Source organism: Furipterus horrens, unplaced genomic scaffold (assembly GCF_987537825.1).
Source record: "Furipterus horrens unplaced genomic scaffold, mFurHor1.1.pri manual_scaffold_2, whole genome shotgun sequence".
Lineage (NCBI taxonomy): Eukaryota > Metazoa > Chordata > Mammalia > Chiroptera > Furipteridae > Furipterus > Furipterus horrens.
In genome coordinates this window covers 4,087,101-4,112,923 of record NW_028327172.1, presented here as the reverse complement: position 1 = coordinate 4,112,923, position 25,823 = coordinate 4,087,101, and the positions used below count along the sequence as shown (strand labels likewise).

At 48.3% G+C, this 25,823-nt stretch overlaps 1 protein-coding gene across 1 annotated transcript in view; it reads left to right on the top strand.

Moving 5' to 3' along the window:
* Positions 1–23,292, top strand: part of KDM2A (lysine demethylase 2A) — a 79,854-nt gene extending 56,562 nt beyond the window's left edge. The window contains exons 12-21 of the mRNA XM_090257907.1: positions 270–664; positions 10,270–10,353; positions 11,634–11,903; positions 12,425–12,556; positions 13,973–14,062; positions 15,637–16,352; positions 18,234–18,397; positions 18,993–19,151; positions 19,921–20,136; positions 20,553–23,292. Of these exons, the coding sequence (XP_090114033.1) occupies positions 270–664; positions 10,270–10,353; positions 11,634–11,903; positions 12,425–12,556; positions 13,973–14,062; positions 15,637–16,352; positions 18,234–18,397; positions 18,993–19,151; positions 19,921–20,136; positions 20,553–20,734 (2,408 nt within the window). The 3' untranslated portion in view covers positions 20,735–23,292. The remainder of the gene's footprint in view (positions 1–269; positions 665–10,269; positions 10,354–11,633; positions 11,904–12,424; positions 12,557–13,972; positions 14,063–15,636; positions 16,353–18,233; positions 18,398–18,992; positions 19,152–19,920; positions 20,137–20,552) is intronic.
* The last annotated feature ends 2,531 nt before the right edge of the window (positions 23,293–25,823 follow it).

The window sequence follows — 25,823 nt, the reverse complement described above, 5'->3', positions numbered from 1 at the left end:
TTATTTTTAGTGCACAAAACTGGGCCTTCCCAGTCTTTTGAAAATCCAGGTGGTCATTCCCTCAGTTGTCTTACCAGCTCAGGACCCTATTTTACCTATAGCCTCTACTTTCAACAGTGGACATTGGGTGTTGGAATAAATGACCATTTAAGAAATGTTACAACTTCATCATTTATAACCTGAAGGCCCCTCGCATTCTGCCTGTTTCTCTCATTGATCACATGGCCAAGTGTCATGTTCTTACTGCATTTTTTTCTTCATACTGGCAGATTTGGAGTTAAATGGTTTGGAATCCGGAAATGGGGACGAGGAGGCAGTGGATCGAGAACCCCGGCGCTTGAGCAGTAGACGTTCAGTCCTCACTAGCCCTGTAGCTAATGGGGTCAACCTGGATTATGATGGACTGGGCAAAACCTGCCGAAGTCTTCCAGGTCTGAAGAAAAGCTTGTCTGGAGACTCATCATCTGACTCCAGCCGGAGCTCCCACAATGGCCAAGTGTGGGATCCTCAGTGTAGTCCCCGGAAGGACAGGCAGGTGCATCTGACCCATTTTGAGCTTGAAGGCCTTCGCTGCCTTGTAGATAAGTTGGAGTCTCTGCCACTGCACAAGAAATGTGTCCCTACAGGGATAGAGGATGAAGACGCTCTCATTGCTGATGTAAAGGTAAGAACTGGTTATGTTGCATGACAGCTACTGATCTGGCTAGGGCAGTCAGTTTCTGGATTCTGAGAAAGAAAGTACAAGAATTTTGGATAATTTCTGGTTTAACCAGAGGGAAATTAATATGTGCATGCATATATTTGTACTGCACAGTGTTTTAATTTATAGAAAGAGGAGGTTAAGTCCTTGTTATGAAGATACTAACATTTGTATCTTCAGTTAGGACTTAAATTTAGTATTAAAAACAAATCTCAGGCTGATCCTAAAAATAAAGGAGAGCCTGAGAAAGTGTTTGTATCAAGAAATAGTACTTTAGCCCTGGCTGATGTGGCTCAGTGGATTGAAGGATGGCCTGTGAGCCGAAAGGTTGCCAGTTTGATTCCCAGTCAGGGCACGTGCCTGAGATGCGAGCCAGGTCCCCAGTTAGGGGCATGCAAGAAGCAGCCTATCAATGTATCTCTCGCACATAAGTGTTTCTCTCCCTCTTTTTCTTTTTTAAATATTTTTTATTTATTTACTTTTAGGGACGGATAAAGGGAGAGAAACATCTGTGTGTGAGAGATACATCGATCAATTGCCTGTTGCATGCCCCCAACTGGGGACCCAGCCTGCAAACCAGGCATCTGCCCTGACCGGGCATCAAACCCCGCGACCTTTTGGTTCACAGGCTGGCACTCAATCCACTGAGCCACACCAGCCAGGGCTCTCTCCCTCTTGTTCTCCCTCCCTTCGCTTCTCTCTAAAAATAAATAAATAAAATATTTTTTTAAAAAAGAAAAAAATAGTGCTTTAAACTTACGCTGCCCTAAGATACAGAGGCCTGTTTCAGAATAAAAGTGGCCAATAACAGTGTCTAGCAGTCTTAACCCTAAGCGGAAGAGAAGAAAGAAATTGTTCTATGTTGGGTTATATTAAGTAGGTTTAGCGTACTTAGTTTCAAATTTATCTAGTATTAAGACTTAAATATATCAGGACAACTTCTAAGAAAAGTATCATTTTAAACATTATGCATCCTATTACTCTATGAAGTTTCTTCATGTCGTATATCTTTCTTCCTTTTCAAGAGGTTTCCCAATATTAATAATCTTCAAAGCCTTTTCCACCTGTTACGTATTGGCCTGAAAGAAATGAACTTATTTTTAAGGGATCCAGATTTGAGCCGTCTGAACTGGAGGGAGTTCTTCTAAGTTTTCTCATCCACTAATATGAACACCAAAAACAAGTGTGACACTGAGAATAAGGATTTTCTTTTTAAACCAGTGTCTGGGACTGTGTCTTGGGTGCAAGGCATGGGTATGTGTTTTAGAAAGTTCGCTCACAATTTATAATAAGTGTTATTTTTAAAACCTGTCATATAGATTATTTTAAGCCTCAGAGGAATACGTAGGGAATGCTTTTATGTGACCTTAAGAAAGACGGGCTAACCTCCAGTGCCCCTCCTTTCGGCAGCCGTCGGTTTGTTTTCCGTGTCTGTGAGTTTTTGTTTTGGTCTCAGAGCTTTATTATTAAGCAGATTTCAAGGGAATAATATTTTGTGTCTTTGTGAAATATCGTACTTGTCTGGGAGTGGTGCCCAACTTTTATCAGATTCTCCAAGGAGACCACATGCTCCAAAATTTTAAGAACCACTGAGAACCATAAATCTAGAAGGTAAAATTGTCAGAGGACATAAAAACATAACAATCTAAAATAAACAGAATAAAACAATCTTAAGTTAATCATAGATGGTTAACTCCTGATAATGTCATACAGACGAAAATTTTTAAAAAAACATTACAAAAAGAAAGAAAGAAAAATAGGCTAAATATCTAATAGTAGGTTTTTTCCATCCCTAATTCCTGCTTCAAATTTTTACTTGGTTACCACTAACCAATGAGGTGCTTCCTACCTTCTGCAGACACCTCAGGAAGAATTCCAAAGACTGGAATAGGATGTGAACTTTTTTTTTTTCTTTTTACAATGACATTTTCATTATATTTTACTGTTTATACATCAGTGAAAAGGTAAAAATTGGAGACGCTGAAAGGGGTCTAACCTGGTGAAGTTGGTCCTCTCCAATAGTGATAGGGGCTGGACAGTTGGTTTTATGGTTTGATTTTATAAGGCTTGTTCTAGAAGAGGCAAGTGGTATCATTGCAACTTGTATGTAGGGGAGAAAATGACAGTGTTCCAGGTAGATGTGATCCGGTTTCTATGGTGGTTAATGCACAGCGAAAAAAACTTAGCCATACTTTTCCAGATTCACAAACTAGATCCCAAATTCACTTCCCATCCTTGAGTGAGCAGAGGACACTTAGGTTGGTTGGTTGGTTTTTAACCATTGTGATGAGACACATCATGACATTTTCCTGAGAATTTGAGTATAGTATCGTTTTTCTACAGAACTTTATTTTTTTTTTTTTATGTAGCTATACTGTCATAGATACATGTGGGAAATACAGAATTATAACTTTGGGGACTTACTGTATTAACCTGTATAATTGCTTTTAAGAACCCTAAGGGCCCTGGCCGGGTAGCTCACTTGGTTAGAGCATCATCCTAATACACGAAGGTGGCGGGTCTGACACCCGGTCAGGGCACATACAAGAAGCAAAGAAATGGAATAACAATTCAGTGTTTCTCTCTCTCCCTCTGTCGCCCTTCCTTAAGTCAGTTTGTTTGTTTTTTAATTATCCCTGGCTGGTGTGGCTCAGTGGATTGGGTACCAGCGTACAAACCAGGGGGTCGCTGGTTCGATTCCCAGTCAGGACACATGCCTGGATTGCAGGCCAGGTCCCCATTTGGGGGCACATGAGAGGCAACCACACATTGATGTTTCTCTCCCTCTTTCTTCCTCCCTTCCCCTCTCCCTGAAAATAAATAAATAAATAAACAAACAAACAAATAAATAAAATCTTTTTAAAAAACTAGTTACCAAAAAACAAAGCCTTAAGAAAAAAGATTTCTAAGTTTATATTTCACTAACATTCTTTTGGCCTGGGTATCTATATTTCTCATTCATGAAAAAGAAAAGTATGTTTTCAGTTCTAAAGGGATATCTATAGATGGATTTGACTCCATTGAATCAAATTTTCGGAAGCTGTATTGTAACCCACTGACTATTTATACAAGGTCAAGTGTCATGATCAAAATACACAACTTAAAGTAGTTAAATAATACTTGAGGAGGCAAAGCGGTAGAGGGAAATGTAGAAAGGTGTGGCTCAAACATTCAGCAAGGTAAAAGGAGGCTGCTAGAAGAGGAATGAGCTCAGAAGAGACGTCTAAAGCAGACACTTAGCATTATGAAAGTGTCTGGAGAGAGTGTCCTTGTGTTTATCAGGACTCGTGAAAAACATGGCTGCCGAGGTTGGCTAGGATAGAGTGGCATAGAGACCAGGGCACGAGGACAAGGCGGCCAGCGGGGTGACTGCATAGGCTGACAGAGTCTGAGTCCTCCCTGCAGAGGTCTCTCCGCACCTTCTCTTGTGTACCCAGTACCATAGTCAAAACGCAGCCGATGTCAGGGGATGACAGATTTAGATCCTGGCTCTGCAGCTAGTTTCACTGAAGATCAAATGGATTAATTACTCCTGCAGTGGACTGGTTATGTTTAATCTGAGCTTCCGATAATAGTGAGTTTAGAGCTTGAACCTTTGAAAATCTGAGCATTACACGGAAGAGCAAAGGCGCTAGGTTGGGTCAGCGCCGCCTCCCTGCGCAAGGGAGACCGCAGTGCTGGAGAACTTGTGGTGCAGCGCCGAAGGCTGTGCTGCGGGGTGGGGGGCAGAGGCAAGCTCCGTCACCGTTCCCGCAGAGAAAGGGGCTGTTTCTTGCTGAGGCCTCTGGCTCTCCCCAACACCTCGCAGGAGAGATGAGAGGAGAATGGTCAGGCGAGGTGCTCATTGGCACGTTCTGCGGAAGAGAAGTCAGTCTGCGTGATGTGGGGAAGGGGCTTTAAAGATCCCAGAACTCTTAGGTTGGACGGTGCTTAAGAGTGGGTCATGGCACGCAGAGTTGGAGGGGCTAGATGGGTGCTGGCGCGCTACGGAGCGTCGGCTTCCTGGTAAAGTTCGAGGGAAAGTAATCAAGATGCCTGAAGTCCTGGTGACGGGGGTGTGGGTAAAGCTGAACCCTAAAAGTATCCAATGATAGGATGGAGTTCTCTCCCACTGTGAGATGGTTTCACATTTTTAAAATTGAGAAGTTATGTCCTTGGTAGATGTTGAATAAAGAGGCAGGACCTAAGGCAGCATGTATAGTACAGTCCCATCAGTGTAAGAAAAGGAGTCTTTTTGTTTGTATTTTGCATTGTCGGAGGACTGATGTGACCCACTGGCTGTTGACAGTGGATCACGGGCAAGGTGGTGGGAGTCAGCTGGAAAATAAGTTGTTAGACTTTATTGTTTCGTTTATTTTGGTAATAAAGGAACTCAATATACATACATATGTAAAAAGAAAATTTTAATATATCAATATATTTGGCTATCTAACTCACTTAATGAAAAATTAAATGTCGTTGAATATTTTTCTGTTTTCCTGTTTGCTCTAAAACATTTTAATAAGCTTGGCAACCGTGTGACCTTGGGGCAAGCCTGCTTCTCCTCTGACATCTCTCTCACTGCAGTTGTGAAAACTAACAGTGTTAGTAAAGTATTTAACCAGCAGTGTCATTATTACAGAAAAAAACTAGATGTTACAAACCTATGAAATTCATTTATTTTGCTACTGTGCATGGCGCCTGCCTGCTCTGTGCTAGGAGCTTGGCTTAGGGTCGTGGTAAACGTGCAAACGTGCCAGGGACCGAGCCCTCGCGGAGCGTGTGCCCAGCGGTGGGAAGGCATGGAGGTGGGCTGAGAAGGGAACTGCGTTCTAGGTTCCCAGGCGCTGTGCATGACCGGGGACGCCGAGCCCACACTGAGGGCCCAGTGGCAGCTTCCGTCCTGGGGGAGGGAGGTATCACTCTTCTGAACTCACCAGTTCGTAAACTTTCCTGTTAGATGGTACCGATTGATCACTACAACATTATGTAAAGGGTAAAAGCTCCCCATTTATAAATTAGAAAACTGTACTTCGGTACAGCAATAGGCTACTGCTGCTCTGATCTAAGATTCTAACATTTTATTTTGTAATTATGATCTAAATATTTACCTTAGACTTCATCCCAGAAGTGTGATGGGAGTGAAGCCGGAGTTATGGTTACAAAGAAATACAGAAGCACTGATGTGAAATTTTCTTTATCTGACACTAATAAAGGAAATAACTGGTAAAGGACCCAGTATAATTAGATCTTAATCCATTAAGCCAGATTAGGAGAGGAAAAACATTTGCATTTTGTACTGACAATGTATTTGTAATAATTCACACCCTCTTACAGAGTACAAAGTTTTAAATAATTTAACTCAGCTACAAGGCATATAGATCAGGTTAAAATAGATTTAATTCTCTAAAATGTTTTCATTATATTTCTATATTATGTAAGGTCATGTTCTTACTAATGCAGATCTTTGTTGGCCGTCTTTTATTTTGAATCAATAGGAGGAAAAACATAGGCCTTGTTTAACTTATGATTTGGAAACTTACTTGCAGTGTTTTCTAGTGCCCTGTTTGTGTTCTTTCCTGGTGGCTTCTAGAATTTGTAGTGGCTACAACTCGAACTTCCATTTTGTTTCAGAGTAACATGTTTCTCTTAAGTATTTATACTGTATCATCCCTCTAGATTAGATAGCACTAAAACCAAAATAAGCATTTTCCAAGACCTCTCACACTGTTACGGGACGTTTTTCACACATTATAGGTTGATTGAGTCTTCGAGTCTTAAGAATAAATGCAAAGGAGAGGGATGGGGTAGAATGACCATATAAATATTTCCAGGAAGAGCTCCACCTCCTTTCCTTGGTAAACCACTGTAAAAATTAGAATATGCAGCTTATTATATTAGGCTACCGACGCCGCACCAGAAACTCACTGAAGCAGCCGTCCTGGAGGTAAATAAGAGCGTTCCCGGTGGTGAGAGCCAGGCTCTTAGGGGCCTGAAGTGGTTATTTCAGAGCGGCTTCTGTGATTTCCCAAAAAAGCTTAGGTCACATTTCTGATAGTCTACAAATTATGATAACCTGGACCCAAAATATGACCCACTCCAGCCTGAGAGAGCACTCGTTGAGAGCTTCCCCTGTCTGTAGGCGAGTCCAAGGCGGGGTGGGAGGGGACACGCATCAGTCCAGTGGCCGGCAGAAGTGGCATGAAGGCGGCTGCCAGGCTGCAGGGCTGCTTCATACAGGCGTCAGGAAGGAGGCGGTGGGACAAACCGCTAGGCCAGGGGACGTGCGGGAGCGCTGGTGCCTTGAGCCTGGGATCACCTGAGGGCAGTGTCGGCGCAGCGAGTTAAAGTCCCAGGGGCCTGGCAGGTGCGCGCTTGCTGGCTCCCTGGGCCTGGTTCCGGGGTAGGAGAGCAGGGTGCCCTGACCTGAGGTCACACCTTGGCTAGTTTGATGTGGTCACGATGGAGCTGCTGGAAGAGCTGCTGGGCAGTCTCTCACATGAGGGTTCCCAGCCCCAGCCCGAGGCAGGCGTCTGTGAACAAGTTGATGTTAGCAAACAGACACATTGTTTTGAATATCTCAATATTGGTTGGAATGTGTCATTCCTGAAGGTTTTTCTGGAAACCAGTATGCTGGTTCTGGATTCTGGACTGGGAGAGTGGCAGTGAGGACAATTGAAGGCAGGTCCTGTGCGGGGAGAAAGGATACCTCCAGAGGGGCTCAGCTTCCCCTTGGCTGTTCCCCAGAGGCTGCACTTTGGGCCACTCACTGAGCCTGAGAGAGAGCGGGGAAAGAGTCCTGTGTGTGTGGTCTGGGAGAGCGCTGGCTAACTCGCAGTGAGAGGTGACCCTGAGGGAGAGGGTGTGGACTGATATGAGGACTAATTCGAGACCAGATGCAGAATGGGTTAAAGCCTTCCCTCCCTCTGGCTGGCGCCTGCTGAAGTCGGCCAGCAGCGCCCTCGGGCCACCCCGGGTTCTCCTATTGCAGGGACGGTGGGAGGGAGCTGGCAGGCGGGGCTCGGCCCAGCTCCTCGGGCAGGCGCTCCTCCAATGGCCAGGAAGGGAGGCTTGAAGAGCACACCCCTCCCGACTCTGCAGCAGGCCGCCTGGGCCCTCTGCCGGCGAGCCCGGCCCCCCCCCTGCCATCTTCCGTTGCAAAGCATTTCTGGGAGCTGCATGTGGGTGACGCAGCAGCATTGTTCGCAGGCAGAGGAAGCCGCTGAGCCCAAGGTCTCAGGACGGCGCTCCGAGCGCTGAACGCAGCTCTCTCTGGGTAGCCGGCACTGCCCTGCCTTATGTGCTCTGGGAGATTCCAGGATTTTCAAGTAAATCGGATTTTCCTAGAGGCAGAAAACCTAACTCCTTCAACACAACTTCCAATACAGAAAACAAAGCAAAGACGCTGGGGAAACTTCAACCAAAAGCCTCGGCAGCTCCAGAGGGACGAGAAACGCAAGGTCAGGCGGGCGGGCAGCAGACCCTTCTGGCCCGGGCTGCGTGTAACTGTGGGGACTTGGTCTGGCGGAGAGGCGGAAGGACTGCCCGCCGGGCGCGCCCAGGACAATGCTTAGGCTACTTGTGTCGGCAGGGCCGTCACTGCACTTGCCCCCTCGCCTGGTGGGGTGTGCTCTTGAATTGGGTCGCTTGGCTTTTGAGAATCCTTTCCCCTTCTCTGCTCAGTCTCCCGCTGTTCTCTTCCCCTTCCTGTGCAGTGTGGGGTGTGGGCTTGTGCTTGAATGTTCTCCCGAAAGCCAGGATTCTAGATAGGCGTTAGCCGTTCCGCACTCCGCCCCCGCTCCCTGTCCCAAATCCCCTCTGGTGAAGGTTGGTGGCTTCTTTATATAATTTCTTAAAGGGCCTCAGCTGGAGTCTGTCTTTTTTGATGAAAGCTTGGTGGTATGGCCCCAGCAAAATGGGGCTTGTAGGCATTCTGCATTTCCCTCCACACCCACACAGACCCTGGTAACTGCGTCTGTATGTGTGAACAGCTGCCCCCCCAACCAACCCCCACCCCCAGCCCCAGGCAGACACAGTTTCTCCACCTACCCTTCCTTATGCCCCACAAAAATCTTGCCGGTAGCTCTGGACTGCTTTTGGTGGACAGTTAGGTTCCTTTTCTACTCTTAGACAATCGCAAATCTTTCTGTGCACTGTGTTTTGCTGAAAGTGGAAAGTCCCTGTTTGTGGACAGCTCTGTGCTCTCTGGGAGAGGAAATGGGCAGAGTCCTGCTCCTCGGCAGTGCGAAGTGGGGGAGGGGAGCCGTGCGGTCTCTAGCACACATTTTGAATGGACCTGAATTTTTCACCCTAGGAAGACGAGAGTCCATACCAGAGCCTTGTCCCACAGCACCGCACCCTGTCTCCTCCCCGCCACGCAGTGTGGTGCTAACCGGAGGCTCCAGAATAGGGTGCCATAGCAACTCAAAGTAAATAAAACGGCTGGAAATGAAGTCAGTTTCGGGGAGGGTGAGGCATCTAGAGGCTTGGCAAAGGGGGATCTTCATAGAGAAGCTTTATAGGTATGAGTTGAAGGGTCTTTGTAAATCCCGATTCTGGGATTTGCAGTATGATCTTTAGGTTGGGGAAGAAAACGTTTGGTAGGGAAATGCCTCATGCTTCAGAAAGTCCTGGTCTCTAGGCACCAAGCCCAACGGATTATGAGAATGAGTATCAGAGATCCCCCAAGCATGCTGACCTGTCCAGGATCAAAGTTTAGTTTTCTCTGAAATAGTTAATATCCTACACTCACCTGGATTTGTGTTATTTTGCTGATGTCATTACTTTAAGACTCATGAGGCCAGAGGAAAAGGGATTTCATGCTTCTGGGTTTGAGATTCTGACATTTCTATCTAAAATGTAAAAGGTTTGTTTCAAAATGACACTCCAACAATGTGATTTACTTAAGTAGCGTTGGTCCTTAAGTCATTCAAACTAGGCTGGTTAAAGCCATGAGAACTCTTGCCCCTAAGATTATTCCTGCCCTATTTATAGGAATAAAGGCAAATGACTGACCGTGTGTGCGCGCGCGCATGAGAGCGAGCCTTGAGGTTTCCATGATCAGCCTTAGAAGAACAGAGCCCTGGGGTGAACCGGACATTAAGACTCTGTTGTTCATATTATTAATTCAGTGTTAGCCAACCTTCTTTCTTGCCGTTTTGCTGACATTTGCAAAATGAAGGCAGTACTTACTACCTGGTAGTAGTCATTAACTGGCATGGAAAAGTAAAGGGATGCAGTAAAGTTTTACTGCCTTATGTGGAACTGTGTGACAAGTAACACTTGTTGCCATGGTGGCTACTGCCTTCAGCGAAAGTGTCAACAGTACAGTGTGTTCACGAGTACCAGGTCGGGCCAGGTTGGGATCAAAGGTAAACTCAAAGTCTTGGCTGTACTGCACTAGCTAGAATTTCCTCTTTTATTTTGATTTACTTGTTCTGCAGTGAGCTTACATCAAGTGAAAATACAGACAGCCACTTCCCTTCCCCCCAGTGCGTGTGGAGACTAAGGCGAAGTCTGGATGCCGTTGGGGGTGCGTGGCTCTTCGTTCACTGTGCCCTGCTTTCTCTTTTCTCCTACGCTGCCCTTAGGTTTTGCTGGAGGAGCTTGCCAACAGCGACCCCAAGTTAGCTCTCACTGGAGCCCCTATAGTACAGTGGCCAAAAAGGGATAAGGTAAGAAACTGTCCTTCTTGACCTTCAGGTTCTAAAGCATTTTGCTGTCTTACCATTATCATTTCAGGGAGAAAAGCACAACTAGTAGCAGCTTTTGGTGCATTAATATAAACAGACAGAAAATCATTCTTCGATTCTGTTCTGACTCCTAGGTCAGGGTAATTGGCTATCTTTAGAGGTGATTTTCTTAACAGAATTATCAAAGTAGGAGACCTGTCTCCAGGTTCGGATGCCAATGTATGCATTTTTCACCAGAATGGATCAGTTCCTATCCTTCTGGACCAGTGGCTCGATTATTTTCACAGAATGATTTAAAACTAGTTAAAATAATGACAAAAAATTTAAAAGGCCAGAGTGTTTCTATGTCAGATGGAGAGCACATTCTCAAGTATCCCCTAAATTTGGACTTTAAACTATCTAATTGAAAAGAAAAAAAAGGAATTACCCCATAGCTAATAAACTGTCAGGAATTGTTAAGACTTCAGTTAGTCCCTGTGTAATTTTTTCCCATATTATTCTTTGTCACATTTATTAAATAAAAGTAAGTGATAGCATTCTGATCATGATCATGAGTCTGGCAGAGAAATTAGGTCCTTCTTTGGTGTTCCCCAGCTGAAATGGCAGGGCCATCACATTTCAAGAGTGTTTAGGCAGAATATAAAGGTGTATATGTGGCTGAAAGATGTCTTTAAAGAACAGTCTCCTCCTTCCTAGACACGGGTCCTATTTGGTGTCTGCTTGGCCACAGGAGATTGCCTCAAAACAATTCAGTCATTTCTGGATTATTGGAGTGTCTGCTATGTCCCTGATTCTATGCTTGGATTTGGAGTAATACAAAAATGAACAGACCTGTCTCCCCATCAAGTAGGGTACTGTCTTCAGGAGTGTGTTCTGAGTGGTAGTGTTCAGGGGAGGGGCATTGGAGGCCCCTGGAATGACTACGGTGCCTAGAAAGCAGCAGAGTGGGAGGGATGTGGCTGCAGTAACAGCCTGACGGAGTCGGCAACCCTTTTCTGTAAAGGTAATATGTCGATAAAAAATATAATAAAGATAATAAATTTTTTAGGTTTTGCAGACCATATAGCCTCTGTCACAACTTCTCAATCCTACCAATGCACATAAAAGCAATCCTAGACAGTACGTGAGCAAATGAGCATGGTTGTGTTCCAGTACAACGTACTCACAAAAAGCAGGCAGATTTGCCAAGCCATGTAATCTTCTACCTTCTCCAGTCCTTAAAGCTACCTGATATATTTGGCCTCACTGCTTTCTCTTTCCAGCTTAAATTCCCCACCCGGCCAAAGGTGCGGGTTCCTACCATCCCCATCACAAAGCCTCACACCATGAAACCAGCCCCACGGCTAACGCCTGTGAGGCCCGCTGCTGCCTCCCCCATAGTGTCTGGGGCCAGGCGGAGACGAGTACGGTGTCGGAAGTGCAAAGCCTGCGTGCAAGGGGAGTGTGGCGTGTGCCACTACTGCAGGGACATGAAGAAGTTCGGGGGGCCCGGTCGCATGAAGCAGTCCTGTGTCCTCCGTCAGTGCTTGGCAGTGAGTGATCTGCTGGGTAAAGAATGTGGGGGAGGGGCCGGGGCGCCAAAGGGATTGAAATACACACAGCACACAGTTATAGAGACTTCAGCGTTGGGAAGGGAAAATTACTCTCTTTTTGGCTTTCTTTGTTTTATCCCTCTTCTCCCTGGGTTCTGAAGGACTGTATCTAGTACTAAAAACCAGCTAATATACTCTTTCAGCCTTACCCAGTTTTCAAATGAGAGACCAACATTCAAAGGACAAATCACTGCCATCTGTCCCCTCTTTAAGTAGATTAGAAAGAAAGGACCTCGAGACCAAGGACAGGCTGACTGAAAATAAACTGATCTCTCTTGGTCTCTAGCTAGTTGATTCTCCCCAGCTTCTTCCTCAGCTCCTTCTCTACCGGGTCTCCATGCTCCTTACGTGTTTACTAGAGAAATACAGAAACCAAATCACCCATCTCAGTTAAAGTGAAGCTGAAACAGTAAGGCTCTAAGTCTGCTGTTCCCTTGATTTCTGCCTTTGTCCCCTTGTAGCCCAGACTGCCTCACTCAGTCACGTGCTCCCTCTGCGGAGAAGTGGATCAAAATGAGGAGACACAGGACTTTGAGAAGAAACTCATGGAATGCTGTATCTGCAATGAGATTGTTCATCCTGGCTGCCTCCAGGTGAGGCCTAAGAGTCCCCTAAGCTCTCAGCTGATAAGAGTGTCTAAAGATGCTGAGCGGAGTGGAGAAGACTGGGACATGTGTCACGAGAGGCTGCCAGCAGCTGTGGGTCGTGTAGTGATCTAACATCTGTCCTTGATCCAGATGTCTAGACTGTGTGTTAGGCACTGTGCTTTGCCTTGAGGATAGACTAATACACAGAAAAGTCCAGGTTTGTGCCCTCATGGAGCTTATATTCTAGCCTCTGGAGAATGTGTTTGGAGTCTCCAGGCCATCATGGAACTTCCAGATCTGTTTTGGAATGTTTCGTGTCTTTAAGCATCTCTGATGCATATTTCATTATATCTCTGGCTATTAGTTAATAAAAGATAGAGTAATAATATTAGCTAACATTTAATGAGAGCTCAGTCTGTATCAGGCTCAGTTCACAATTGAGGAGCCTTAAAAAAAAAGTGATAAGGAAGTTCAGCCCTCAGCCTCAGAGACTGAGCCCACTCTTCCGGCCTGGCCCCTGGGCTGAGGTGTGCGCAGAGCTCCCTGAGGCGCTCAGATGTGCAGCTGAGACAGAGTGCTGCTGGCTCACATGCATTCTCTCTCCTGCTTAACCTTTAAGACAGCCTGTGAGGTTGGGGCTACCCCGGTTCTTCACACATCTTTGAATCTAAAGGGCATTGGTGCTAATACTTTCTGGTCTTCCCAAAGTTGTCAATTATGTGATGACTGCCACCAGGGTGGCAGTGATTCTAAGACTGTTAATTATGAGAAGTAGCCCAATCTCAGAAAGATTCAAATGTGAAAAATACGCATCTTAGAATCTAAAATAGGATATTATCCCCATAATAATAATAATGGTTAATACAAAGCATGTACTATATACCAGGCATTTTTCTAAACACTTCACATAGTATATAATTCTTGTATCTTCACCACAACCCTGTAAGATGAGCATTGTTTCTTATCCCCACTTTACATTGAGAGCGCTGAATCACAGAAACCAGGTCACTCGTCTCTGAACCCAAGCAGTCAGAGCTGTGCACCACTGTCAAGATCAGGTCTGGCACCATTCCTGTGTGTTCAGTTCCTTTTGCAAAGTGGCATGAAACCTTCAGCAGTATATGTCAGGAGAAGCAACCCCAGATTCTTAGGAATTTCCTCATGGAACCTCACTTTGATCAAGTAACCAAGAGTGAGGGGAGCCAGCTTCTCAGTGGCTAAAGTGGGACTAACGACTCTCGGTCTTTCTCTCATGTAGGTCAGTAGATTTAGGAGTGGGTGACTCTTCCAGGTTTTCCCAACGATGAGGCAGTTAGTGTTTAATAAATGAGGTTTAAGAGACAGGCTTTGGCTTTTTTTATTTTTTTTATTTTTACTATTTTTTTAATGAGACAGATTTTTAACATCCCTGTCTACCTATAGATGGATGGAGAAGGGTTGCTTAACGAGGAATTGCCAAATTGCTGGGAGTGTCCAAAGTGCTACCAGGAGGACAGCTCAGAGAAAGCCCAGGTAAGGGAACTTGATCCAGACTCGCACTGGGGAGAAAGCAAGCATCAAGCGAAGGAGGTGGCTGTATGTTTGCCTTTGCAACTTATTTACGTGGTTGTCCTGACCCAGGGGAATTTTTTTTTCCTTTGGTTAATTATTTTTCTTTTGTTCGAGTTTTTAATGTTTGGTTTTTGTGTTATGGGATATTGTTCCACTTGGGGTCTGCAAATGGCTGGGGTCCTTATACACTCTGGGGCCCTAGAGAAAGAAGAACCCTGGCTGGGCTGTTTGAGGAGGGAAATGAGGTGAGCAGCGTCTGTGGAACGAAGCTGGGGGGGAGGGCGGGGTCTGTGGCAGGCAGCCGGTAAATGCAGTGGTGTGCTGGAGTTTCCAGTTGAGCAGGTTCACATTTTTGTCGTCTTCACCTTTGTGCCTCACAGAAAGTCTGCCCATGGGCCCAGATGGGTCCTGCAGAGGCAGTCCCACCTTCTCGGAAGACCAGTCCCGTGATCTGGGCCCCGAGCAACTATGGTTGCCGGCCCAGTGGTGGCCAGTAATGCCAGTGGACCGGAGGGACTCTGGGTGCTGGGGCCGGCAAGGCAAGGCCTGCTGGGGGCACATACAGAGGAGGCAGCGGGCCTGGTGTCAGTCGTCTGGGCCCGGTGATCTCCTCCGGGTGCACTGTGCAGGTGTAGGGACAATGTCCTCGTCTCCGTTCTGTTTCTTTTCCCCTGGGCAGTGAGTCAGTTGCGTTTTCAGTCTAAGTATCTTTGCAGGCAAAGATTTCTAAAGTTGACTAATGCTAAAATTCCTCCTTATTCCAAGATCTTACAGTAGGAACAAGTTCTTGTACTAGCAGATTTTATATTTGTCTTCGCTGGTGTTGGTGGGCACCTGCTCCCCTGCTGTGACAGATAGATCGGCAGGTGCTATGTGTTACTGGTGTCACCTTCTAACGCACTGTGAAAGCCAGCCCCTGGAAGGTGGTCACTCTCTTCCAACCGCAGCCGATTAAGAATGCAAGGAGAAAGGGAGCAGGGTGCTTGTTTAGGTACAGAAAACATCTCCTTCCGGAAAACCGACTGCTGCTGTGACACCTAGTGGAATGCTGATTGGGCTTCATTGCAGCACAGCCGAGGTGGCGCCAGGAAGGGACAGAGACTGGAGGGCACAAGTGGCCCAGGATGCAGCTGTGGTCCTTAATAGAAGGGCGGCTTCAGCCAGCCTAGATTCCTTGTCTGCGCCCTGAGCAGGCTCCTCTGGGAACAAGCAGCGTGATTTCTCACAGAGCTGCTCACTCTCTGCTTCACCCCACACCCGCGGCTGCGCGCCCAGGACAGGGCGGGGGGCTGCATAGAAGAGGCGTGCTCAGGCAGTGGTGGGGCTGCGGGGCTGCCCTGTGTGCTGCTCTCGGGGTCTGTGCCCTGGCCCGGTCCGTATGGAGGCCTCTTGTCTTTCACCACTGGCATCTCTCTCTGCCACCAGAAGCATCGCTTGGCGCTTTTCTCCATAGAAAAGCAGTGATCTGCCTTCTCTCTAGGCCCTCTGACAGCAGCAGGAAGGCACTGATGTGGTTTCTGGGGCCTATTTTACAGAAGCGGAAAATGGAAGAGAGCGATGAAGAAGCCGTGCAAGCCAAAGTCCTGCGGCCCCTGCGGAGCTGCGACGAGCCCCTGACACCCCCGCCTCACTCGCCCACTTCCATGCTGCAGCTCATCCATGACCCGGTCTCCCCCCGGGGCATGGTGACTCGGTCATCCCCTGGGGCTGGCCCCAGCGACCACCACAGTGCCAGCCGCGATGAGCGCTTCAAACGGCGGCAGTTGCTGCGGCTGCAGGCCACAGAGCGCACCATGGTACGGGAAAAGGAGAACAATCCCAGCGGCAAAAAGGAGCTGTCTGAAGTTGAGAAAGCCAAGATCCGGGGATCGTACCTCACTGTCACGCTGCAGAGGCCCACCAAAGAGCTCCACGGGACATCCATTGTGCCCAAGCTGCAGGCCATCACGGCCTCCTCTGCCAACCTTCGCCATTCCCCCCGAGTGCTAGTGCAGCACTGCCCAGCCCGAACCCCCCAGCGTGGGGATGAGGAGGGGCTGGGGGGAGAGGAGGAGGACGAGGAGGAGGAGGAGGAGGAGGAAGATGACAGTGCAGAGGAGGGGGGTGCGGCCAGGCTGAATGGCCGGGGCAGTTGGGCTCAGGATGGAGACGAAAGCTGGATGCAGCGGGAGGTCTGGATGTCTGTCTTCCGCTACCTCAGCCGCAGAGAACTTTGTGAATGTATGCGAGTGTGCAAGACGTGGTATAAATGGTGAGCGGGGATGCAGGGGTCAGGACCAGGGGCGTGGGAGCAGGTGGCAGGGTTCCATGTGAGACACACGTGGGTGTTGGCATCTGGAGGCTTGTTGGGTCCTAAAGGGTTGGGTTGGCCTAGTGTGTTCCCCAGGCTGACGTCCTGTTCAGGATGTGCGGGTGTCACGAGGGGGACCAGGCCATTTGCTGCCTCTCCCCGCTCCATGCTTTTCCATCTCGCTCTGCTAAGCGTGAGAAACTGATCTGGGGATGGATTTGTTATCGACTATGGACAAACTCCAGTCATAAGTTTTCCCCAAGTCAGTGGAACTCATCACTCACTTATAGAGTCACTTGTACCAGTCACTCTCCTGGTGCTGGAGACAGATGATGCCCAACAAACCCTTGCCTCAGTCACCTCTCCATCTAACGGGAGACGTGGACGTGCTTCTCAAAAAATTGGAAGTTGCTAACAGTTTTCCAGTTTCAATTCTCATTTCTCAAACCTGGGCCAGAATTGCTTCCTTCCACAAGCAAGAGTCCAGTTTTGAAGCTTCCTGAGACTTCATTGTCCTTAAGGAGATCGACAGTTTCTTCTCAAGTTAAACTCTAAGAGACAAGGGGAAGTGTCCCTAGAGATGATGGACAGAGATTTCCATAGGGCATTGTTTTTCCTCAAGCTCCTGGGCCTAAGGACACATCCTTTATATCTGGGTCAGACAGTCATTATCAGAGGTGATGCCCAAACCAGCGGTGTCACCTGGGACCTGGCTAGAAATGCGGTTTCTCGGGGCCTGCCTCAGACCTTTTGACTGAGCCTCCGGCCGCAGGGCCAGGCAGCCTGTGCTTAACAAGTTCTCCAGGGGCTCTGATGCACGTTAACGTCTGAGATGCACTACTTTATGGTAAGCAGCTGGTTTCTGCCGTAGAAGTTTCCCATGCCATTGGTGAATTTTTTTCCATCTTTAAAGAAAGACTCAGTTCTTCACAAACAAGAGTTTATTCCCCAAATCTGAACAAATGTATGATTTACCCAAATTCTAATGTTTCTCTTTGTAGGGCTAGTGGGCCTGCCTGGCTCTGTCCCTCAGTTTCCAGGCCGAACCACGTAAGATTCCCATTATGCGCCCTCTCCCATTCCGCCAGCCAGACCCGAGCCAGCCTGAGAGCAGGCACGGTAAAATATTAAACAGAGGCCTGCGTGTAGCAGCAGCATTTGTGGCCTCTGGACTTGCAGATTGTTTTGGAAAGGTGGGCCTCTCCCTTTCAGTTATGACCTGGACTGGCTAGGAAATGTATAGATAGCACTGAGGCAGAAATCCAGGGTAGCAAAGGACTCTCCAGGCCTGGTCATAAAGAGCCGCTTTTGGCTTGATACAGTAGCGGATTCTCTCTCGAGCTTCAGGCAGGGCAAGGCAAACTGTGGATACGTCAAGTAGCAGCCTCCATCTCCAGGCACCTGGGGGTGACTGACAAGGTAGAAAATGGAGGCAGCCTAGCTTCAGGCAGTAAGAAGTCAAGAAATTTTTTAATGCTCCCTTATATGCACTTTGGTGGGAGCTAGACAATTCTAATGTAAACGAGAGGTTATAGTATATTGTTTTCTGTGTGTCCCTAACAACTGTGCCCTGTTCTCAGCCCATGCAGAGTAAATCAGGGTGCACTGGTCAGCCTGTCCACCATGTAACCTCTATAAGGTTGCCATAGAGAACCAGCCCTGTTCTCAGAGGTGGAAAAAACTACAGGCATGACGACCCTTATAAGCTTGTAGAAGAACCCAGGGAGGGTGACCCTCCAGGTACTCTGCTTTTCCCAGAAGCCTCCAGCAGTCGATGATTCAAGTTCCTCTAACATGGGATAGCGGGTTACTGACAGCTAGTTCTCCTTCCTTCTGTCACAGGTGCTGCGACAAGAGACTTTGGACGAAAATTGATTTGAGTAGGTGTAAGGCTATTGTACCCCAGGCTCTCAGTGGCATCATCAAGAGGCAGCCAGTTAGCCTCGACCTCAGTTGGACCAACATCTCCAAAAAACAACTCACATGGCTCGTCAATAGGCTGCCAGGTGAGCAGCCCTGCCGCTGACCTTCCGGGGCCCCAAGAGCAGGCAGGGAAAGCTGCTTTGTTGGCAGTGCTTTTAAGAAGTGTTTTAGGGCAGTAGCCCCATACCATGGTTGCCTTTTTGCTTAGCAAGAGATTTCCTCAGGGCCACCTTAACTGCCAGTCCCCAAGGCGCCACGCTGAACCGGCAGGCCAATCACTGCACTAGACAACAAAAAGAATGGAATCAGGTGCTGCTGCCAGCCCTGCAGGTCTTCTCAGCATGGCTCCTGAAGAGGAAATTTGAGTAAGATAGTGCTTTGATCAGCCCCTTGTAAGGTCCTGTTCCTTTTCACATTTTAATGTCTTGGAAAGACAGGAGGTCACCTTTGCATTGCTCTGGTAGGAACTAAGTTGGTTTTACCACCAGAGCTAGAAGATGTAATATAGGCAGTTGCTCGTCGGAATCTGAGCTGGGTTACTAGCATAAGATAAGGGCACGGTCCCTCTCTCCCATTAGACTAGGAATCCATTTACCTCAGTCAGATCAGCTCCTAGTTAAGGCTTTGGATACGGTGATAGAGTGTATAGTATTGCATGTCTGTTTCCTTCTGTTGCAGGACTGAAAGACCTCCTCTTAGCTGGCTGCTCCTGGTCTGCAGTCTCTGCCCTCAGCACCTCCAGCTGCCCCCTTCTCAGGACCCTTGATCTTCGGTGGGCAGTAGGAATCAAGGACCCTCAAATTCGGGACTTGCTGACTCCACCGGCTGATAAACCGGGTATGCTCTGTTCGTGGCTTCTCCGTGCTCCTCTTTCAACATACTTTGTATGTAGTTTTGTCTTTCAACATACTTTATCCTCAAAAGCTAAGGTGGTCTCAGAAATGACACTGTGCAGATTGAGAACAGCATGATGACCTGTGTACAAGGACAGGTTAACGATTTACAGCCAGATAACTACCTACAAACAAAGGAGTAAGTCCATTTTGTAAAAATCAGTGGCATTTGGGGCCCAGAGAGTAATAAAACTGAAGGAAGTCTGGGAAGGCTTCCTGGTTGAGGTGGAACATTAAGAGCTGTTTGCATGAGATGGTCTAGAAAAGTGTAGGAACGTGGGAAGGACAGGGGCATTCCACACATACCCTTTTGCTATATGAGGCGTAATCTAGCAGCTGGGAAGAAAGAAAACGTGTCTGGTTTCCTAGAAACTGCCCCCACACACTGCTCACTCTGAAGGCAGGGCTGGGTGTGGGCAGTGGTGCTTAACCCCTGCAGGAGGGGGTGCCTGGCCAGTGAGTAGCCGAAGCTGCCTGCAGTTTTGGAGCTAGAACTGAGTTAAAGAGGGTTGTTTGTTTGTTTTGAGGGAGAGAAACATTGATTTTGTTGTTGTTGCTGTTCCACTTATTTATGCGTACACTGGTCGGATTCTTGCCTGTTTCCGGATCTGGGATCAAACCTGCAACCTTGGCACATTGGGATGACGCTCTAACCAGCTATATTAACTGGCCCGAGTGGAGTGTTGACCCAGGCTTTGTTCTTGCTTGCACAGGTCAGGACAATCGCAGCAAGCTCCGGAACATGACTGACTTCCGGTTGGCAGGCCTTGACATCACAGATGCCACGCTTCGCCTCATCATCCGCCACATGCCCCTCCTGTCTCGACTCGACCTCAGTCACTGCAGCCACCTGACAGATCAGTCCTCCAATCTACTCACTGCTGTCGGGTCTTCCACACGTTACTCCCTCACAGAGCTCAACATGGCAGGTGTGCTGCTGGGACGCTTCATGGCCAACAGGGCCCCGTGTCGCCTGCAGGTCCCGGCCCTTCCCAGAGCCCAACTTAATTGTGTTACCTCGTTTCCTTATTTCTGGACAAGGAGACAGATTTCTGTCCCTTTTTTAACTTACTGGGGACCCAGGTCTGGAGTAATTAGGTGCCTAAGAGCACAGCAACCACCCAGCTGCAGTTTCTTCAGCCTTGCAATTCAGGGAGTGAGTTGGCAGGGGGCCTTCAGAGGCCGCAGTGCTGATGGCACTTCTGGTCTCTGAGCCAGGTGGTTATGGGACAAAGAAGGCTATTGTTCAGCATTTTAAGGGAAAGAGCTGGGGAATTGAGCAGCAGAGGCGAGCTCCCATTGCTCCGTGAACATAGCATTGTCCTCATGGTTACTTTCTCCGCAGGTTGCAATAAATTGACAGACCAGACCCTGATCTACCTACGGCGCATCGCCAATGTCACCTTGATTGACCTTCGAGGATGCAAACAGATCACTCGTAAAGCCTGCGAGCACTTCATCTCAGACTTGTCCATCAACAGTCTCTACTGCCTGTCTGACGAGAAGCTGATACAGAAGATCAGCTAAGACACACCCAGCCCAGACTGAATAGGAAACAGATCTTCCCCTGACTCCCCAGCCAGGAGAGCTTCTCTCCCCAACCCTGCACAGGCTCTGAGGCCAACGTCACACTCCCTCTCTGCTCTCCTGTCCCTGAGCCCTTCCCCTCCAGGCGGGGCAGAGAGTGGTGGACACGAGGTTTCCCTGCCGGCTCCTCTCCCTCCTAAGGAAAAGGGAGTAGCAAATTGATCCAAGGGGAACGCACAGGCTGTGTGCTGTTGAGGTGCCTGCCTGCCCTCCCGCTCGCCCGCCTGCCTGCCAGGAGGCCAGGCTCCGAGTTTGGGTTGTCTGTGCAGCTGTCATCTGCTCTGGGCCCTGGGGCCTCTCCTCCCCGTCTGTGGTCCCCAGCAGTGCCTGGTTCTGAGCGAACGCCTAGGGAAGAAGATGGCCCTGTCTCTGTGGCCAGGTTCTCCTCGTGCCCAGTGCGTGTCTCTCCTCCGTCACACTCTCCCAGCTTATGCAGGAGGGGCAGTAGCCCCACGAATGCCAGACCCATGCAGATCACACTGGTGCTGTTGAGGTGTCTTAAGACCTCATTTGTGTCTGTGTCCCCCCACCCTCCCGTTAGCTTGATCCTGTCTGACGTTCCGTGGTAGTCCACATAATGAGGCTACCCCACCCCAGACTCCCATAGTCTCTACGAGGTCCTTGTTGCACTTATTGGAGTTGAGGCTCTTCAGAGGAGCTGGAACTGTATCCCAGGGACACCCCCATTTTATTGCTTCCTAAGCAGATCTGAGACAGGCACCATCTCCTTGTTCCCACTTCCTCGTCAGCCTCCCACTGCCCTTTCCATGTCTTTATTCCTGCCTGACTAGGGCTTTCCCAGGATGCGTGTCCTCAAAGGGAGCAGCCTGTCTCCCCCAGGTGCGGGGAGGAGAGACGTGGGCCAAGACCCCAGCTGCCTCCCAACAGGCACCAGGCCTCCAGCGTAGTGTAGCCCCCAGAGCCCAGACCTGTGTTCAGCCCCAGTGGCTCACTGATTTGGCACCTCTTGGGGGGAGGCGGAGCTCCTGCTTAGAAGCCAGTCACCTGCCCTCTGCCTACAGCTGTGCAAGGGGGTGTGCATGTGCCTCTGTGTGTGTGGCTGAGTGTATTACGTGTGTGTGAGGGGAGGGAGGGAAGTGTGGTGTCGCCCACTTTACCCCCCTGTGTCAAGCCCCATCAGCTGCCCCCTTTTTCTTTGCATTGAACGGCCTGTCCAAAGATCCTCTCTCTAGGGCAGCAGAGAGCTTTTTGCACTTTAAAAAAAAAGGAAAAGAAAGAAAGGTCGGAATTTCTTTTGGGTCAATATTGAAATGTGTGAGGAGATAGATGCTCAGTAGCAGCAGCCTGTGGCAAGAGCTTGTAAGTGATAGACGCGGATTTGCACTCTGCTCTCCCTCCGGAAGGACAGTGATAGCACAACCTTGCCCCTCCTCCTCGTCCTCCAGCCCCGTCCCTCCCTGGCCCCTTTCCTGCAGCCCAGTCTCCCGCTCTCCTCCTGAAGCCCTACAGGGGAGGGCAAGGAGCCCAGGCACCCCAAGGAGAGACGCCAACTGCGCCCTTGCCACTTCCAAAGCAATAGCGGCAGAGGGGACCTCCCTTTGCTACCTAGCCCAGCTTTGACCCTGGCATTGACTGGCCTCCTAAGAGAGAACTGGGTCCTGGTAGGAGATGGTGGCATTGTGTCTGTTTCTTCCAATCTGCTGGTTGTCTTGGCTGCACCTTAAAAGCAGCAGTCTGCTCCCGTGACCCTCTGCCCCTTCTATTGGTCCCCGGGCCCAGCAACCTGGGGCTGACACTTGGAGGAAATGCCAGTGACTTATTCCAGAGTGCCTCAATTAGGGGGACTTCTCTGTAAAGAACCCTGGGTATTGAGCAGAAACCTTATTAATGGTGTTAATGACCTATAATTGGAAGCTTCCTGCCTTTTTTTGGTTGCTCCTGTGGAAAATACTGAAAAGATTGTTTTGTTGTGTTGTCTTTTTATAAAAGGGGAGGTGGAGAGACCCCTTCAAAGCAGGGATTGTGCCGGGAGAGTGCCTCTGACTTTGGGACATTTCATCCGCAGAAATTTCCAAGCTGATGGTTTGTTTTGGGTTTTGGTTTTTATCTTTGTTTTTGGTTTGGAAAAAAGCATTTTTACCGTGCACGCAATTGGTCAGCAGAAAAGGGAACCCAGGAGTGCTGGCAGATGGACCTATGCCTTTGCTGGGTTTTCCTTTTCTCTGGGACTGTGAGGGGGGAAATGGTTTTTAGAGGTGAGGGATGGTCCATATGGAGGAAAGAAACGTCTGTTTGGGGACAGAGGAACCCGGGAGTTCCATCGCATTTCCTGCAATCTGCTCTTACATACGGCCTTGCCAGAAGAGCCTACCCTCAGACCACAGGACCACACACCCTGCCTCCATCTTTCCAAGCACCGGGGCGAAAAACCACAAAGGAAAGGAAGAAAATTTATATATATATATAATATAAAATCACTTGGTGATTAAAAAAATAACTGCTCCATAAATAAAACTCCTAAAGTCACTATGTTTAAAGGGTTTGGTTGTGTTTTTGTTTTTTCGGAGAAATATTGTAAATATATATTTTTTGTTGCTGATTTAGAGTCAATCTCCAATGTTGTGCTAAAAATTTTAAATGTAAGCATTAAGGGGACAAGTCATGCTCTCAGTTGACACATTGGGGCTATTTTGGGTCAGGAAAGGAGGGAAGCTGGATGGACTTGTTTTTTAAACATTCTCCACTATTGGTTTTAGAAAAAGCAAAGACATCTTTCCTCTGACACATGGGAATGGGAGATATTTGTGTAATAAAATTTTTAAAAAGAAAAAGAAGTAGCTTCCAATGGGAAATATTTTGATTTGGGTTTTGTTTTTTGTTTTTAATAAAAGGCTTTAAAAACCAAAAAAACAAAACAAAACAAAACAAAAACCTTTTCTGCCTTGGTGTGTGTGTGCGTGTGCAGAGAATGAAGGTTGTCAGGCTAAAAGCCAAGGCCAGGGCTCGCCTGCCTCCTCCCTCTGAGCAGAAACAGCGTCTAAAAACAACACACTATTTCATCAGACTTTTCAATGGATGTGAAAATATAAACACGAGAATACCTGGTCCCCTATACACATACGCCCCCACCCCCACCCCCCAAGGCAGTGCTCAGAGTGGCCCTATAGAGCCGTGGAGGAGAGCTACAGAAACCCGCAGACTTCTGACCTTGCCATCTCTGGAGAGCTGTTAGCCAAGGCCGGCCTCCCTTTACTGCTGCTCATCACTTGACTTGTTGGATACAAGCTTCCAGCAAACTGCCTCCTCATCCCTGATTGTAGCGTCTCAGGAGAGCTGAAATCCCCTCGGGAGGTACTGAGTAGGCACTTCACCACTACGCTCGGGGGCCGGGCTGCTGCCCACCCACTCCCCAAGCTGATGGTTAAGGACCATGTTCAGTTCTGTGTGTTCTGGTAAAGGACAGGGTCCTGGACAATGGGCCGATTTCATGTTTCTTTCCTGAGGATGGATACAGAAGTGGCCATTTGGGCCGGGAAAGGAAGTATGCTGATTCTACCTCCTGAGCATCTGAAACCACAATTCTCAGTAACCTCATCCCGCCACCCTAGTTGAAGCCACCATTGTCCAGAAGCCTGACCACAACAAGAGCCCTGAGGCCTCATGGCCTCTAGTCCAACGCCCCTGTCATCCATGTTGGCAGCCAGAACATTTCTTTAAAAACATTAGATGTGACAACTATGCTTAAAACCCATCAAATATGTCTCAGGATAGTCTTCAATCTTCCTCATCATTTGCCCCTTTTACTCTGCTCCACCCATAACTAACCTTAATTCCACCCTCTACGGGCCTTTACACATGCTGTTCCCTCTGCTGGAGCACCTTCCTCGGCGTACATGTTGCTTCCTTCGGGAACCTATCTCCCGCTCTGCTCTAGACGCGATCAGTTGTTCCCATAGTACCATACTTGTTACTAGGACTCCCGTAAATCAGTCTTTGGCTGGCCAGAAGCTCCACAAGGACAGAGACCAGCCTGTGTTACTCGCCATGTTCTCCCCAGCAGCTGGCACAGGACTTCGCACATAATAGATACCCAGGAAATACTGTTGAATGAGTGTGCCCAGTAGCTCAAGTACCGAGACCCATCCCTCGCCAACACAGCCGATCTGTTGTGACATTCTCCAGATGCACTTTTCCACGACCTCAACATCCCCCTCCTTTCTTGTGCCAATGCTACCAACCCAGCCTCTTTGAGGGAGGGGGTGTTGTTTCAATTTAGCCTGGATTCAGCTTTGAATTAATCTTCCTAAGGCACACAAAACTTTTCAGTAACCTTCCAGGGTCATGTCTAAACAAATCCACCCTGCTCCTGACATCAGTGAAATTGGAAGCACCATGGTTGGGACATGGTGTTTCTAAGAGGCTGAAATGGCGCCTCTATGGTCCCCAGACATGCTGTGTGCAGGGTGTGGTGTGCCATCCTCATCACAACTGAAAATCTATCCTCCCTTCAAACACCTCTTTCTCCAGAAACCCCTCCCATTTCCCCTTCTACCAGAAGGGGTTTACGTGGACATTCTTTACTAGGCGACACAGAAAAAACAGCTGGCGTGTCTAATAGGTCTTACTATGTGTTGGCCACTGTTCTAAGAACTTCCACGTAGTAACTCATAATCCTCACGGCAACCCTACTATTATTTTAAAGGTGAGAAACTGAGTTGTGGACACTGACCATTTGCCCAAAATGACTGGGCTTGTAAAACCTAAAGACTCTGGCTCAAGTGTCGGTCCTGTCCACCGGCTTCCTAGCCTCTCGGTGTACTACTGATAGCATTTCACATCCACACCCACCCCCTACGCTTGGGATTCCAGCTCTCGTGCCCTGCTGAGCATCCAGGCTGGGCGTGTGCCCACACCCCCTCTCCCGTGGTATGTCGAAATCCTTAACCACCTCTCCCCTCATCTGTCCCCGGAGTGGGAGGAGAAGGAAATTGACTGACTAACCAAAGGTGGGTGTACCGGAAGGGGAAGCTGGACTGACTTCATGGGCGAATGACCCAAGCAGTTGCAC